Source organism: Amphibalanus amphitrite, unplaced genomic scaffold (genome assembly GCF_019059575.1).
Source record: "Amphibalanus amphitrite isolate SeventyFive unplaced genomic scaffold, NRLGWU_Aamphi_draft 000322F_arrow, whole genome shotgun sequence".
NCBI lineage: Eukaryota > Metazoa > Arthropoda > Thecostraca > Balanomorpha > Balanidae > Amphibalanus > Amphibalanus amphitrite.
The window spans coordinates 91,123-107,483 of NW_024881817.1; the positions used below are offsets into that span (position 1 = coordinate 91,123).

Sequence of the window (16,361 nt, forward strand, 5' to 3'; positions counted from 1 at the left end):
CTTCCAAACCGCTTGACGGATCGACGCCAAACTTTCAGTACCTTCGGCTGCATCAATTTGACACCTTGTGTCAAAATTTTAACTTCGTAGCTACCATAGGTTGGCCGGAAATGACGTCAGAGTGACGTCATGTTCGCCCGATTTCGACGCAAAACATTGAACCACGGCAATCGCTCCCAAGAGCTCAGTTTTTGAGCTAGATCCAATTTCTTTGCATGAAAGCACTCAGAATTGACCGCGCTATCAAACTGCTATCTCCAATTTTCAAAATTTTGAAAATTTCGAAAATTTTATATAATAATATTCAAAATTTATATTTTTATATTTTTTTCAAAAAGTTTTTGTTTTTTCGAAAAAACCGGAATATATATGACAGAACGCATGATTATGACTAACTCTAGCAAGTTTTAGCTAAATATCTTCAAAAATTGCCAAGTTATACGCATTATTGCAAAAAATTCACAATTATTAATTTTTCAAATCAATTTTTCAGTACGTATTTGACATCGTACACCAACATAAATGGCACCATCGTGTTCCTGAGCTCAAACTGCATCCAATAGACACCTTTTTCGTTGAAAAATTTCAACTTCAAAATTTGACCTTTTTTGACCTGAAAGTGACCTGACCTAAGCTAAATTCGACTCAAAATGACCTCGAATGACACAGACGACATCAAATTCGAAATCTATGGCCTAAATGGACCATAAAACATGTGTCACGTGACCGACGCATGATAACATATTTTCGTGACCTGTGATGACCTGACCTTGACCTGAAAATCAAAGTACAAGTTTGGTACCCTCAGGGTATCTAGAGCATCTGTTCAAGAGTGTGTGTACCAAAAATGAGCCTGATCTGACTAGTAAGACGGCGGCCAGAGCCCAAAATGTGAACAAACCAAAATGCTAATAATTTTTACTTTGACCTGACCTGTGACGTCATCGGTGACCTCGAGGTCAATGAAATTAGGTTTCGCTCGACAGTTTTTCCGGGGCTATCAGACGCCGTTTGAATTTTGACGATCGGCCCAGTAGTTTCGGAGTTAGGAGGGGGGGCTATGAATAGCCCCCCCCCCAGTAGGGCGTGTTATACACAGACCCCAGTGGGGCGCGGGTTAAAACCTAAGGAATGGCCGGATGTAAACGTCATAAAGTACTATACTCTTACAACTCTTATTTCTACGCCATGGAACCTTCTTCTACATATAGTTCTCATCCTCCCATACCTATCATACTTTTAGTGGATGGTATTTTCTTTAATATTGTTGATTATTTTTGATAATGGCCATGCTTTAACCCGCGCACCGACGGGGGGGGGGGCGGATATCCGCCCCCCCTGAGGTTTTTCGCAATTAGCGGGAAAACCGCGGCGCGTAGCGCCGCGAAATTTGGTATGACTATTCCCTTATCAATTTTACACATGGTGTGCAAGTTTGAACCTCCTACCTTTCAAGGTCAGGTCACCAGGTCACTTTGAATGACCCAACCTCAAGTCACTTTTTTGCAACTTTGTCACCGTGCCAGAGCTACAGTAGATGTCGGAGGCCTTTGAAAGTCGCAGGATGTTATAAGGTCATTAGTAGCTACAATTTGTATATCTCGGAATTTTGATATCGGTGACCTAAGGTCAGGTCAATTTCGCGACCTCCCCATTATAAGTCAATGGGGGAAAAATCAACTCCCTGTTTTTACCACTAAAACGGGTCGGAATGGCCCCATATACCATACATGACTTCATATACGATCAACCTTCACTACCTTGAGGTCTGTTTTGCTGTTGGGCAGCTGTGAGGTCATGTGACGTCATCAAAGGTCACCAAAGGTTTTTGGCCAATAACTCCGTACAGGAACAAGATACAGACGCGTGGATGGTCTCATTGTGTTCAGCTCGTCAAGACGCATCGAATGATATACATGATGACCTCGAGGTCACGTGACCTGAGGTCAACCTTTGACCTTGACCTTTCGAGGTCAACATATATATCATTCGATGCGGATTGACGAGAGGATCACGATGATGCCCTTAGTTTGTTCCTATCTTGACTAATTCGAAAGTTATTCGAGAAAAACTCTCTCCATATTTAGCGCCGCCATTTTGACTTTTTCGACCCCTGTGACGTCATCTTTGACCTGACCTGAAAATGACCTTAGTAAAAATTGTAGATCTTGACCGTGCGTATCCGATGCCGTTTACCGCTTGTCGCTATCTTGCTTCGTTCTCGAGATCTCAGGGGGGGCGGTCATCCGCCCCCCCCGTCGGTACTAAGTTGGCGCAGACCCCCGTCGGTGCGCGGGTTAAAGGGACTACCTATCCCACCTTCTAAAATGTTGTTAAAACCAGTTAAATTGTGCCCGACTTTATAGATTGGATGACCAGGAACACGGTTCTGGCATTTATTTTTCATTAAACATCTTAGGCTTCCCATATTCCAAACACAAACTTTCAAATATGTGACGTCACAGCCCAAAATTACCTCCTTCCCCAGGCCACATATACTGTCATAAAGCTGATTCTTTTTACTCTGTAGGCACCACAACAAAGTTCAGACCAAGTTTTAAGCGATTTTTCAACGAACAAACCCATTTAAATCAGAATGACTAAACGAGGTGACGTCACACTAACGGTCGCTCCATGTTGAAGATAGGGCCTTGTACAAGGCCCATTTTCAAATGAAGGGAACGAATTTCTTCAACACCAAGAGGCCGCGGGGCTTGCAACCTAGATAGATAGTGGTTTCTGAACCTCGCCGCAAACTTGGCTATCTCAACTCAAACCCCATGTTAAAGGTGGGATAGTCCCTTTAATAGGTACCACATGGCCCACTTGCGGGGCGGCTTATCTACTCGATTATTGATATTTGAGACGTTTAAGATTTTACAAAGGTAGCAGCTCATCTGTTTTTCTCTGCCCTGTCCCGCTCCGTCCCCCGATATTCCTCCGGGGACCAAGGCAATGTCGAACCCTCTCAGCCCGACAGCAGCGAGTGACAGTGCCGGGACTGGGCGGTTCCGCCGGAGAGACAATTTTCGAACTGCGGCGTCTCAGACGCAGCTTTAGAGCGCTTCATCAGCTGGAGTGATGGGAGAAGTTGTGTGATCCTCAGTGTGATTCAGCTTAACCCATTTACGCCCTTCGTTGCGTTTTCGCAACGCAAGCAAGCGTCGACGTGATCGAAGCTTGAGAAGTGTGTAAAAGAGACTAACCGATGAGACAATGTTTCAGCGTGTGTAGCATGGTTGCGCGCATGATGCTACGCAGTTACAAGTCTGTGCGGCCGGTAAGTTACTGCCTAGAGCTCCCAGAGGGAAGTCGAAGGTTTTGTGAGTGATGACGTCACGAAAACCAAGATAAGTAGGCTAAGTGCTTAATAATATCGTAATGAAAATTGTGTAAACATATTCTGCAGAGTCCTTACAATAGCGTAGATATGCATTTTGTTAAGAAATAATGCTACAAAAAGGGTTTGTGACTATTTTCAAATATGACTACGGTCGCGTTGCGGGAACGCAACGAAGGGCACATCGGAAAGACAGCGGTGTTGCGAAAACGCAACGATGGGCACATTTGCAGGGTAGCGGAAGTATGAATAGGTATCAACAATAGACTTCACTCGTGATACGCTGTGGGTTCTCTCTTTCTCTCCCCCATCTTCCTCCCTCTCCTCCTCGTTCCCCAACTCTCTCCCTCCCTCTCTCTCTCTCTCTCTCTCTCTCTCTTTCTTTCTTTCTCTCTCTCATTTTGTAGCCATGAGGCTGTAGCGGCGGAACATCTTCAATTAAGGGCGGGGGGGGGGGGCACTGCCGACTTTTGGTCCCATTCTTTCCATTTCCATTTCCATGCAACGCGTATAGGGATAATGTTAAAATGGCAAAATCAAGGGGGCACGGTGCCCCGGTGCCCCCTCCCCCCGCGCTTCGCAGCCTATGCCATGAGGGTCGAGGGACGTGTATAGGTATGTTTATTGCAAGGTGCGTTCGCACGTAAAATGTTGCGACACATTTCATATTTGCTGGCTCAAACAGCCACAAACACTCCTTTCTTATTCTCTCGCAGATTTCGGCCTCGGGCTGTTCGTTCACTAAGCAATGTGTCCCCATGCATCTGAAAATCGCATGGTAGGAAAAGGACCCATGCATCAAACGGTCGGCGATGCTAACGGAGCTGAGAGATAATTAGGTCCTTTGGAAATTGGATCTACTATGTACATTGTGCATATATAATGAATAAGGGGGATGTATTCTGGTATCAGGCGACCGATAGGCATCGCCATTCTCTGAATAGAATCTGCTGACTACCAACATTTACGTTAGAAAAGATAACTGAGGGTCGGCAAATAGTGGGATAGGCCCCCTCTGGGGGTAGCTGAGCCCTTCGGCAGGGGTAATGAGGGCGGACCTGGGAAAATAATGATTTTTAGGATTCATAACTCGCATAGATTCATAAGCTGCTTAATGTAGAGTATACGCTTGTTTTCTTACTTTGATAGGCTTTTTATCTAATCAGACCATTTTTAGAGCTAGCAGGATTATTGGAATTAGGGGAGGCATTTGTCTGACCGGACACGGTTAATCGTAGACTGGAGACTGAGCCCAGCCAGTGGGCAGGCCACCCATGACCCACCCCCTTCCCCCCTCCCAAGCACTCACTGCACCCGGCTACACTCACTATCATTCGATACTGTCTGTCGATTTACGGAAGCTGTACCAAACGTAACCTGACACGACTTCAGCGAGTCATCAACTTCGGCGCGCGCGTGATATCTGGCCGGAGGAGAAGGGATCACATCAGCGACGTCATACGAGACCTTAAATGGCTCTCAGCGTCACAGCTGCACACCTACCACGCGCTATGCCTGATGAGACGTTTACTGGCCAACTCGGAGCCGCATTCACTGGCGCAGAAGTTAGTACGGAGGCACAACATCCGGCAAACCCAAACACGGCAGGACGACCATCTGGATCTACCAGTGATCAAGACGGAACACGGCAGACGCCGTTTCTTCTACAGAACTGCCGATGTTTTCAATCGTCTTCCCTCTAGAATCTCAGTCAGACGCATCGGTGCATTCAAAAGGCGTCTCCGCGCCTATCTGGCCGACGCAATGCCGTAACAATGTCCAGTGCTGACACATGTGGCGCAACGCATGCGTATGTCTGTCTTTGTAATGCGCGTGTTACTTATCATCCCTCTATGTAATATTTCGCTTATCACCTTTTATATGACTCTAGGCATGAAAAACCGGCATGATACTGGATGACCTTACGATGAATACAGATACAGATACAGATACAGGCGCGCTCCTATGTGAGCTGCCCGATTGCGATATACGTTGCCGGTCCAGCCCGGAACAGGGGGTTGAGGCGTGGAGGAGGATTCAACTATCCTGAAGATGGAAAGGACGGATTGACGTCGAATCACCATTCTGTCCTGGCATTGTCTCGAGAAAGAGGTTACACGTGAAGGTCGCTGAGAGTGGGGCCATGAAAATTTTGGATTAGGTGTAAACATGATAAACTGGGAGTCGATTTGTTGTGATGCGCTACGCCTTACGCGGGTTATTTGTTAGAGCCGGATCGGTTCTTTTTTCTTTTTGCTGAGAGTGGGCCTACATACGACTAACCTGCAATGGAATTTAACTTTACTCCTAGGAGGGTGGTTAACAATGATTGCGGATATACGCGCATACGTGAGGCACTGGTTTACTCCCAATCCTCCGTTTAATTGTACTAGCGTGGGGTCTGATAGGTGGGGGTAATGGCTCTGTCTAGCTTCCAAAAAGAAAACATCACCCTGGATACGTGTCGACCACAACTTTAAATGAACAGCAATGGACAACGTAAATGGTTGATAATGACCGTGTTGCCATCTCCCCGTTCGCGAATCATGAAGTTGTGCTTCCTCACTGAGGCTCTTAGGCGGGTTATAGAGCATGACGGATGTGGGTTCCGCATTTTCAAGCAATAGTTGTCAACAGTTGATTGATGTCAAAACATATTAGCATATACGGCAGTTTAGTGTATACTTTATGTCCGTCTGGTGTGCCCGTCGTTGCGTTTTCGCAACGCTGATGGCGCCCGGTGTGCCCTTCGTTGCGATTTCGCAACGCATGTTTTTTACGTTTTTCTCGAAAAACTTTTGCTGCAGGCAAAAATTATTTTCGATTCCATGCAAGGCCCTGGTAGGAGCATAACATATTTTGATTTCGTCGATTTTCATGATGGTCAATGTTCCTGGGCATAAATGGGTTAAAGCCACTGGAGCTCGTATTATTTTTAACCTTCGCCCCAGTGGGGGGGGCATATGTTACCACCCTGTCGCGTTTTTCGCGTGTGAATAAAAAACCGCGGCGCGTAGCGCCGCGCCGCTTGAGGTAGCTTTTGGTACATCAATTTTAGACAATGTGTGAAATTTTTGACCCCAGGTCATGTCAGGTCAGGTCACCAGGTCAAGTTAACTGACCAAGCCTTAAAAAACGTTTGCAATCATGTCCAGCCTGCAGTGTTTGTCAGAAAGGTTTTAAACTTGGTGGATTGCATGCTGTTATGGGAGCCTACAATTTGTATATCTCGGATTTTTTATATCCGTGACCTAAGGTCAGGTCAGTGGCATGACCTTTCCATTACAAGTCAATGGAGAAAAATGAAAATGCCTCTAGATCCGTGTGTACGCATAGGAACAGTCCAAATATTTCAGAATCACAATGATTTAGTCCACTCGTGATGACCAAGGTGTCATTTTTGCTGATAGCCTCTAGAAAGGTCATCCGAGGTCATTTGAGGCTACAAACAGTTTTTTGCCAATAACTCGCGATTGGAAAGAGATAGAACGCTGGGATGGTCTCATTGTGTTTGTCTTGTTGAGACGCATTGACTGATATGCAACATGACCTTTTCCGGTCAGGTCATGACCTTGACCTGAGGTCAAATTTTTAAGTTGACCTTTCAAGGTCAAATTATAGTTCATTCGACGCGTCTCGGTGAGGGGAACACGATTCTGGAAACAGAAATGTCGTGGCTTTTTGTAGTCGAAAGTTATTGTCGAAAAACACTTTTCGTAAAAACAGCTATTTTTGGAGTTTTTGCCCTCTGAAGGCTAAACCGTTGACCTGAGGACAATATTGATAATGACCTTTTCAAAAGAAGAGTTTAACAGCTATCGATTGCTTTTCCATGCGTTTTTCTAGCTACCATAGTTCCTGAGATAGCGGCATGTTTTCTGAAAAATATAATGACAATTGGCAAATTTTGACCTTTGATGACCTCTGGTGACCCCAATATTGCTCTAAGGTGAAAAATGACCGAATACTTTCAAACGTACGTATTGAGAGCTATCGACTGCTTTTTACCGCGTCTTTCTGGCCCTCTTAGTTTTTGAGTTAGAGGTGGGTGGTAACATATGCCCCCCCTCACTAGGGCGAAGTTGGCCGAGACCGCCACTGGGGCGCGGGTTAAGCTTGACATAACTATCAATCATCAGTCAGTTGAAAAGAACTTTAGATTATTGGAGTAGTTGTGATATTAAAACTATTGTTATGCTAACTATTATCCCATATACATTTTCGATATTTAATCGATTGGTGGTTAATCGATTGTGGTAATGGTGATGTGTATGTTTCTCGCGTTTCGAACAGCAAGCTGCAGAAGTAGACTGTGAACCAGAGCAGTAGGTCCATATCTCCCGAATCGCCTCAATCGCATAGCTCTGATCTGTTGTTAGAATTGCTTTCTTTGATGTGACGGAGGTAGGAAAGGCCCAGTCCCCAGAGAGAAAAGGAAGATCATTGTCCAATTCGTTGCAAAGATATAGGCAAATATTCAATGAAATGAAAATAAAATATACGGTTACCGAAGATCGCTATATCATGTCTGACCCCGATCTAGCGCCATACTTGTGTCGCCGTCCATGCTAGTTGATGGGCGTCCACCTACCATAGTGGTCTGATGTATGACTCGCTTTGTTTTTGGTAAAATGTGAAAAAATCGATTAGTCGTTCTACTATATAGTGTCTGAATGGTCGCCTCTGTCAATCCACACCCTCCATGTGAGCAGACTGCAGATCTGTGTGTGACGTCACAGACCGGTCCTCCGCTCACAGACTGCTCCGTTAGTCGTGACGTCACTCTCCTGCCCCCTCCTCCCCTCAGGTAGACGCTAAGTGGGAGTTCCCGCGGCAGCGACTAGTGCTGGGCGAACTACTCGGAGAGGGAGAGTTCGGAAAGGTCGTGCTGGGAAGGGCTCTCGGCATCAACGGAGCATCAGGTAACTGGCAACCATGACAACGGCGAACCGCCACGCACGAATGTCAGATAACCATAGTAACATGCGGCCAGCCGATAGCAGCTTGACTGCTAATATAGTAAATGCTTTGTATGCAGTTTTTGTCAAAGTACGAGTCCTCTCACACACAGTATTGCGAGCCACCCTATCGTCAGCCAAATCCCACGAGCCAGACCCCACTGCATCTCGCCCTTTAGCCGCCGACTTGGAGTCTTCAGCTCTCAACGCGGCCTCTGAGCCGACGTCCAATATCAGTGTTCCGGCTTTATGCATTTGAATAGCTCCCCGGATCCCTGCGTCTCAGAGAACACCCGCTCGCCCGTCGCGGCGGCCCGCCTGAGTCTGAACGGATCGAGGCCATACGTTTACCGGCCGACCGGCCTGCTATCGATAGTCGGCAAATGGACGAAAACCCCGCTAAGTGGACTGCAGTATTATGTCAGAAAATATGACGACATGTTGATATGGAGGAGGAGACTGGATATGGCAGCGGCAGATTCTGAAAATGTTCCTTAGAAATCTGGCGAAAGTCTGATATGATACCGTATCCTAGCCCGCGCACCGACCGGGGGGGCGGTTATCCGCACCCCCTGAGGTTTTTCGCTAATAGCGGGAAAACTGCGGCGCGTAGCGCCCGAAATTTGGTATGACTATTCTATCATCAATTGTACAAATGGTGTGCAAGTTTGAACCTCCTAACTAATTCAAGGTCAGGCCACCAGGTCACTTTGAATGACCCAACCTGAAGTCACTTTTTTGCAAATTGTCACCGTGTCAGAGCTACAGTAGATGACGGAATCCTTTGAAAGGAGGATGTTATGAGGTCATCGCTAGCTACAATTTATATATCTCGGAATTTTGATATCGATGACCTAAGGTGAGGTCAATTTCTCGACCTTCCCATCATAAGTCAGTGGGGGAAAAATCAACTCCCTGTTTTTTTTTTCACTAAAACGCGTCAGAATGATCCCATATAAATACCATACATGACTTCATATACGATCAACCTTCACTACCTTGAGACCTGTTTTGCTGTTGGGCAGCTGTAAGGTCATGTGACGTCATCAAAGGTCACCAAAGGCTTTTTGCCAATAACTCCTGACAGGAACAAGATACAGCCGCGCGGATGGTCTCATTGTGTTCAGCTCGTCAAGGCAATGAGAGGATCACGATGGTGTCCTTAGTTTGTTCCTAGCTTGACCAATTCGAAAGTTATTCAAGAAAAACTCCATGTCTAGGGCCGCCATTTTGACTTTTATTACCACTGTGACGTCATCTTTGACCTGACCTGAAAATGACCTTTGTAAAAATTGTAGACCTTGTCCGTGCATACCCCCATGCCGTTTACCGCTTGTCGCTATCTTGCTTTGTTCTCGAGATCTCAGGGGGCGGTCATCCGCCCCCCGTCGGTTCTAAGTTGGCGCAGACCCCCGTCGGTGCGCGGGCTAGTGTTTGCATAACAGAGCTTTCTCTTGAGAGCGTTTGCGCCCCTCTGAATGCTGAACCGATTTTAGACATCAGAACCAGGTTTGCTAGCTCAGTCAGGTTTGCACACTGCACAGTGGGAAGAACTTTCATTAAGGCGTTACCAACTGTCAGAAATCCAAAGAAATATTTTGTAATGTTTTTACCGGTTAAACTGAGCTTGTTGCCGCTGACCCGCACACTTCAGGTTGCACCTCCGGTCTTCCATGGCGATGAAGACGCTGACCAGACCCGTTGATCTCAGGTTACACCCACTTCTCTGCTGGCCTGCTCACCTGACCAGCTGACCTGAGGCTGCCCCTCTCTGACAGGTTACACCTCTTTGGCGGTGAAGATGCTGACCTGACCGACTGACCCGCTGACCTGACCCGCTGACCTAGCCTCAGGCTACACCTGTTTGGCGGTGAAGATGCTGACCTGACCCGCTGACTTGACCTCAGGCTACACCTCTGACCCGCTGACCTGACCTCAGGCTACACCTCTGACCCGCTGACCTGACCTCAGGCTATACCTACCTCTGCGGCGGTCAACATGCTGACCTGACCCGCTGACCTGACCTCAGGTTACACCTCTGACCCGCTGACCTGACCTCAGGTTACACCTCTGACCCGCTGACCTGACCTCAGGCTACACCTCTGTGGCGGTCAAGATGCTGACCTGACCCGCTGACCTGACCTCAGGCTACACCTCTGTGGCGGTCAAGATGCTGACCTGACCCGCTGACCTGACCTCAGGCTACACCTCTGTGGCGGTCAAGATGCTGAAGCCGGCCAGCACGGCGTCTGAGCTGCAGGACCTGCTCTCCGAGTACAGCCTGCTCAAGGAGGTGGACCACCCGAACGTGATCCGCCTGCTGGGGGCCTGCACGGGGCCCGGCGGGCCGCTCTGTGTCATCATCGAGTACGCCGAGCTCGGCTGCCTGCGGTGAGCGACGGGCGCGGGATCGAATCCCGGCGGGCCCAAATTTTAGGCTACCCTGTCTACTAGGGGTGCAGCCAGCAATATGTGGTTAGTTCGAATCACGGCTGGGGTAGAAATCTACGGCAGGTTATACATAGGCAAGGACAAGCAATCGCGACAACTTTGAGAAGCCGTAGTCTTGTTCGATGTCCAAACTCCAAACCATGGCTAGGTCAAACAATATGGCAAGTGTCGGAACTAATCGCAAAATGCTTTCGTTTTCACTTGCAACACTATTCGCTTTCTACCAGCCGGTTTCCGTATCTCCGCAGGACTTACCTGTACAAAAGCCGCAAGGTGTCTCTGAGCTTCCTGAACGCCGACCAAAAATGTCTGGACAAGCAATGCTCAGAAAATATATCCGAGAAAGAGACAAATGTGGAAAAATCTACAGAAAAATCTCCCAGGAAGTCTGCGCCCGAGGCGGACTCGGCGGGAAAAGAGCAGCTCAACACGGACGGACCAGGAGGGGGTCAGCCCGATCAGAAGGCGGCGGAAAAGAGGAGCCCTATCACCACCAAGGAGCTGATTGGCTACGCGTGGCAGATCGCCCGCGGCATGTCCTACCTCGTCGAGATGAAGGTCAGTCGATCGGCGGGTCAATCGTCTGCTCTGCGGCGAATGGGAAAGGAAAATGTCAAAGTGGTTACCGTTTTTTTCCCTTCTCGCTGAGTAAACTTTCGATTGATGCTCACCAAATGAAATGTTTTGTATTATTTAAAAAAGTAATCCAAACTCGAATAAATAACGTGCAATCGCCGTTTGAATTATGCACCTTGCCTTGTCAAAAAAATGAAGTCGACGCCCTTGGATCCATGTTTGTTTAGGTACTATATGATTTTGTTTGTCTATGGCACCATCCAACTGGCAACGGTACCTTAGGGAATAGGGGTACAAACGAGCGCAGTCAACTGCTTCAATCAGTACATTGTACAATGCATTCATCCTATCTGCTTTTCCCACGCAATCATGCGGCTTTTGCGTCTGAGCTCAAGTGACCATCCGTATGCATGTCAGCTGCGTCGTTTCGGGCATCAGTCAACGCTGCACAGGACAATCAGTCAACAGTCAATGTCATACCACCCGCCATAGGCGCAGCACCGCCAATACAATACCAATACCAATACAGCACCTGTGCTGTATTGTACCAGCGCTGCACAAGGCACGGCTTCAGAGCACAGTTTCACTGTGCTACCGCCACAGTCGCACATACCACACCTTTACTTCACTCTATACACCGCCACCACGGCACACGTCACAGCCACGGTGCGCCTTATAGCCCAACTTCGCCGGCACTACCGATGACACGTGCATGGGCCGGACGGAGGTGGCCGAACGATCGGCCATTTCTCGGCCGGCAGAAGTTAGATGACCGCTCTGACTTTGTAATTGGCCGTCCGTGTGCGCACCAGGAGCTAACGACTGGAGTTCCTCTCCACCGGGTTTATTAGTTTACCTGAGCTGTCACTCGCTGGGGTCTTGCACGCTCCGCATAACCTTACCTGCTTACGAAGTGTCTGCTTTGAAGGAGCAATAAAGCCTGTTTGTTTGGTAGACTGGGCTTCACCTGTCAAGTGTTTCAAGAAGCAGAGCTCATCTCAGCTCCAAGAGCGAAAAACACATCTCGCAAAATACTTAGGGACGCACAGTAGGTACATCGTATTTGAAACCAACTGTCAGCTCAGTCAAAGTACTTTTTAAACGTGTTAACCCGCGCGGGGCTGGGGGGGTAAATTTTACCCCCCTCGCGAATTTTTGCGATATCTCAAAAACGGCGGCGCGCAGCGCCGCCAAACTTTCAGTACCTTTTCTTACACCAATTTGACACGTTCCCTGAAAATTTGAGCGAAATCCGTCGGAAAATTTTTGAGAAATTGACGTTTTAGTGACGTCATGTTCGTCATTTTCGCCTCAAAAACGGCAAAAGTTCAAACGCCGCTAACATCTTCATTTTTAAAGGAATCAAGACGTACTAAAAAAGGTTTTACGTAATTTTACTTTGTCTATCAAATGGCTATCTCGGTTTTTTGAAAATTTTGGATTTTGGCCTAATTTTTTTCAAAAAACTGAATTTTTTGGGAAAATCATTATAAAATCCAAAATGTTGAGTCTATCAAAAAAAAACGGAATATATGTCAGAGAAGTGGTCTATGTGCACCTACATGCCAAATTTTAGAAGAACCGGTTCAAAAATGTGGGAGTTATTCAAAATTTTATGACGTAACGACACACAATTTTTTTTGAAAAATGACTTTTTTGGAAGTTCTAGACCTCGTACGGAAACAAAAATAGCACCATTCGATTCGCCGTGAAAAACTGCATCAGATAGACACCTTTTTAGGCCTTAACAACCAACTTCAAAATTTGACCTCACTTGACCTGACCTTGACCTGACCTCGACCTGAAATTCATCCAGAGGTGGTCCATATCACTTATTGAGTGTGCCTATTGAATTCTATGGGAAAATGACCCATAAAACATGTGTCGCACATGCCCTTTTCTATATTTTGTTTTTTGGTGACCTGACCTGAGCTGACCTGACCTTGACCTTGACCTCTGAATGATATTGTATGCAACGAATATTGTCTTGGTAGCCTAAGAACACGTTTTGGGCGATCAGTCTCAGTCCATGACTCCATTCTTCGGCAACTACGGTGCAAGGCCGATACTGTAGAAATTTGATTTGTACCCTTGACCTGACCTTGACCTTGACCTCAAACTTTAAATTAAGACATGTTTTTAGTAGTTCGTGATGAGAACTTTCGATTGGCGTTTGAATTTTCCAAATCGGACCGTTAGTTCGGGAGATAACAGGGGGGGGGGGGGGGTAAAATTTACCCCCCCCCCCCAGCCCCGCGCGTTCGGCTGGAGACCCCAGCCCCGCGCGGGTTAACGCAAACTCTGATGGCTGTAGTGGGTTGCGGCTCCATCTGAAGTGCCATTATATAGATGTGTGTTTTATTTATGTTTTGGCATGAAATCATTGAACTGGCGTGTGATGCCAGAACGTTCTAAGTAGTGTACCAGAAGCGATTTACCATTTGCTTTAACGTTATATGAAAATGCATTGACGTTACGCCTACGGTGTTTTGTACGCCGTGTTCACGCTAGCCGTCGCCCGCAGATGGTTCGTCGTGACACGGTCGTCAAGTTAGATGTAAGTGAATCCTAATCTATAATCTAAGATTCGGAATCATGGTGAGCCCCTACGATTTGGACCAAACTTGGTCAGTGGATAGTACGTAACGTCCTGATAACGATGCAACCAAAATCTAAGCTCGGCCCGCCATATTTACGAAGTTACGGATGTTTGAATTTCAAGGTCATTCGGGAGAGCCCCTACGATTTCCGTCAAAATTTGTGTACGGACACTCTAGATGCTTCTCATTACGAATATCACAAAATTTAAGCTCGGCCCGCCATATTTACGAAGTTACGGAAGTTTGAATTTCAAGGTCATTTGGGTGAGCCCCTGCGATTTCCGTCAAAATTGGTATACGGACATATTACATCCTCCTCATTACAAATATCATAAACGTTAAGCTCGGCCCGCCATATTTTTCAAGTTACGGAGTCACAAAGTTACGGAATTTCAAGGTCATTCGGAGAGACCCTCCGATTTTCGTCAAAATTTGTATGCGGACACTTAACATGCTCCTCATTACGAATATCGTAAAAGCTAAGCTCGGCCCGCACTATTTCAAAAGTTACTGACGTTTGAAACTCACTGAAATTCAAACATCTCTAACTTTTGAAATAGTGCGGGCCGAGCTTAGCTTTTACGATATTCGTAATGAGGAGCATGTAATGTGTCCGCATACAAATTTTGACGAAAATCGGAGGGGCTCTCCGAATGACCTTGAAATTCCGTAACTTTGTGACTCCGTAACTTGAAAAATATGGCGGGACGAGCTTAACTTTTATGATATTTGTAATGAGGAGGATGTAATATGTCCGTATACCAATTTTGACGGAAATCGCAGGGGCTCACCCAAATGACCTTGAAATTCAAACCTCCGTAACTTCGTAAATATGGTGGGCCGAGCTTAAATTTTGTGATATTCGTAATGAGGAGCATCTAAAGTGTCCGTACACAAATTTTGACGGAAATAGTAGGGGCTCTCCCGAATGACCTTGAAATTCAAACATCCGTAACTTCGTAAATATGGCGGGCCGAGCTTAGATTTTGGTTGCATCGTAATCAGGACGTTACGTACTATCCACTGACCAAGTTTGGTCCAAATCGTAGGGGCTCACCTGATTCCGAATCTTAGATTATAGATTAGGATTCACTTACATCTAACTTGACGACCGTCGCCGTGACCCGGTGTTTCTGTTCCGTGCACCCTGTTCACGCTGTCGGTGTTCTGTGCACCGTGCTCACGCTAGCCGCCGCTGTCCTCAGATGGTCCACCGTGACCTGGCGGCCCGTAACGTGTTGCTGGCGGCCGGCGGAGTGTGCAAAATCTCCGACTTTGGCCTTACGCGGGACGTGTACGAGGGCAGCCTCTACCAGAAAACCAGCAAGGGGCGCGGTGAGTCGGGAGGGAGGACGGAGGGAAGGGGAGAGATTGACAGACTGGAAGGTCGATAGAAGGAAGGGATGGATAGGAACAGAGAGAAAAGTCGAGAAAGGGTTCATACAGATGTAAATCATGGATAACCAAGGAAGAGAAAGGGCGGTAAACGCGAACGGCAGGACTGGGGCCAGAGGGGAAGACAGAAACAGGGAGAAACGGTGTGGAAATGTAAAGTGGGAACACTAAACAACCATGAGAGTGAATAAGGAAGAAATGAAACAAATAACCAAAAGTTCCACTTGTGGGACACCAATTGTCGTTGGCTGAACAGCCGTATGTTTCCAATCTCAGCTCTCGATGAGCCGAACTGCGCTCAGCGCGCGGCCTGGCACCGCTAACTTTGACCTGTGCCCAGAGGTGGGCGTCTCCTCGCGGCGGCAGGTCGCCCTGTGAGGGGCTGTAACTTTGACCGGGCCCGGAGCTAGGTGTACTCACGGCAGGTCGCTGCTGCTAGGTGCCGCCGTCAAACCCAGCCCGTCTGGCGCTGAGGTCCGCCGGGGCACGGCACAATCAGATGATGGCTGAAAAGTCGCCTGCTGTAATCACATTATGCCGAGTTTGAAACTCAGCCTTCCGTTTGATGTAGTTAAGGTGGGAGGTCAATGGAGTTTTGTTCCGGCTCGAGATTTGTTATTTTTGTCATTCTTCGATGCATTAGAAAGTTCCTGAGAGTAAGTAATTCGGGAAGTTTCCGTTTTAGTTGAAAGTTAATAAAGCTCTTCCTCAAAATCGATTACCTGTCCTTGAACAATCCGTTGAGTTTAGAGAAGCCTATGGTTGAGGCTAGCTTTTGAGCGCGTTTTTCTTGACGTGAGTTGAGAAGTTGAGCTATGTTGCAAGTGGCGTATTTATTGCTTATTTATTGTTTGATCGGTTTCTATTAGCGAGATATCCACTCGTCATATCCTCAAGGCTCAAAAGTATGGATGACGTATTTATAGGACTAATTCGTTTTAATGAACTGGATTAGCTCCACCTGCCTGTCATTGGAGGGCTGCTCCCGTCTACGCCTCTGAGCTGGTGCTCAGACTCCCGCCCTCACTCTGAGGTGGTTCT

General features: G+C 47.1%; 1 protein-coding gene across 1 annotated transcript in view; it reads left to right on the forward strand.

Annotated features, from left to right (window-relative positions):
• The window catches only part of LOC122388437, a 99,932-nt gene that overhangs the window by 76,343 nt on the left and 7,228 nt on the right, over positions 1 to 16,361 (forward strand). Inside the window, exons 13-16 of the mRNA XM_043379504.1 lie at positions 8,148 to 8,262; positions 10,500 to 10,689; positions 10,998 to 11,307; positions 15,131 to 15,260. Of these exons, the coding sequence (XP_043235439.1) occupies positions 8,148 to 8,262; positions 10,500 to 10,689; positions 10,998 to 11,307; positions 15,131 to 15,260 (745 nt within the window). The remainder of the gene's footprint in view (positions 1 to 8,147; positions 8,263 to 10,499; positions 10,690 to 10,997; positions 11,308 to 15,130; positions 15,261 to 16,361) is intronic.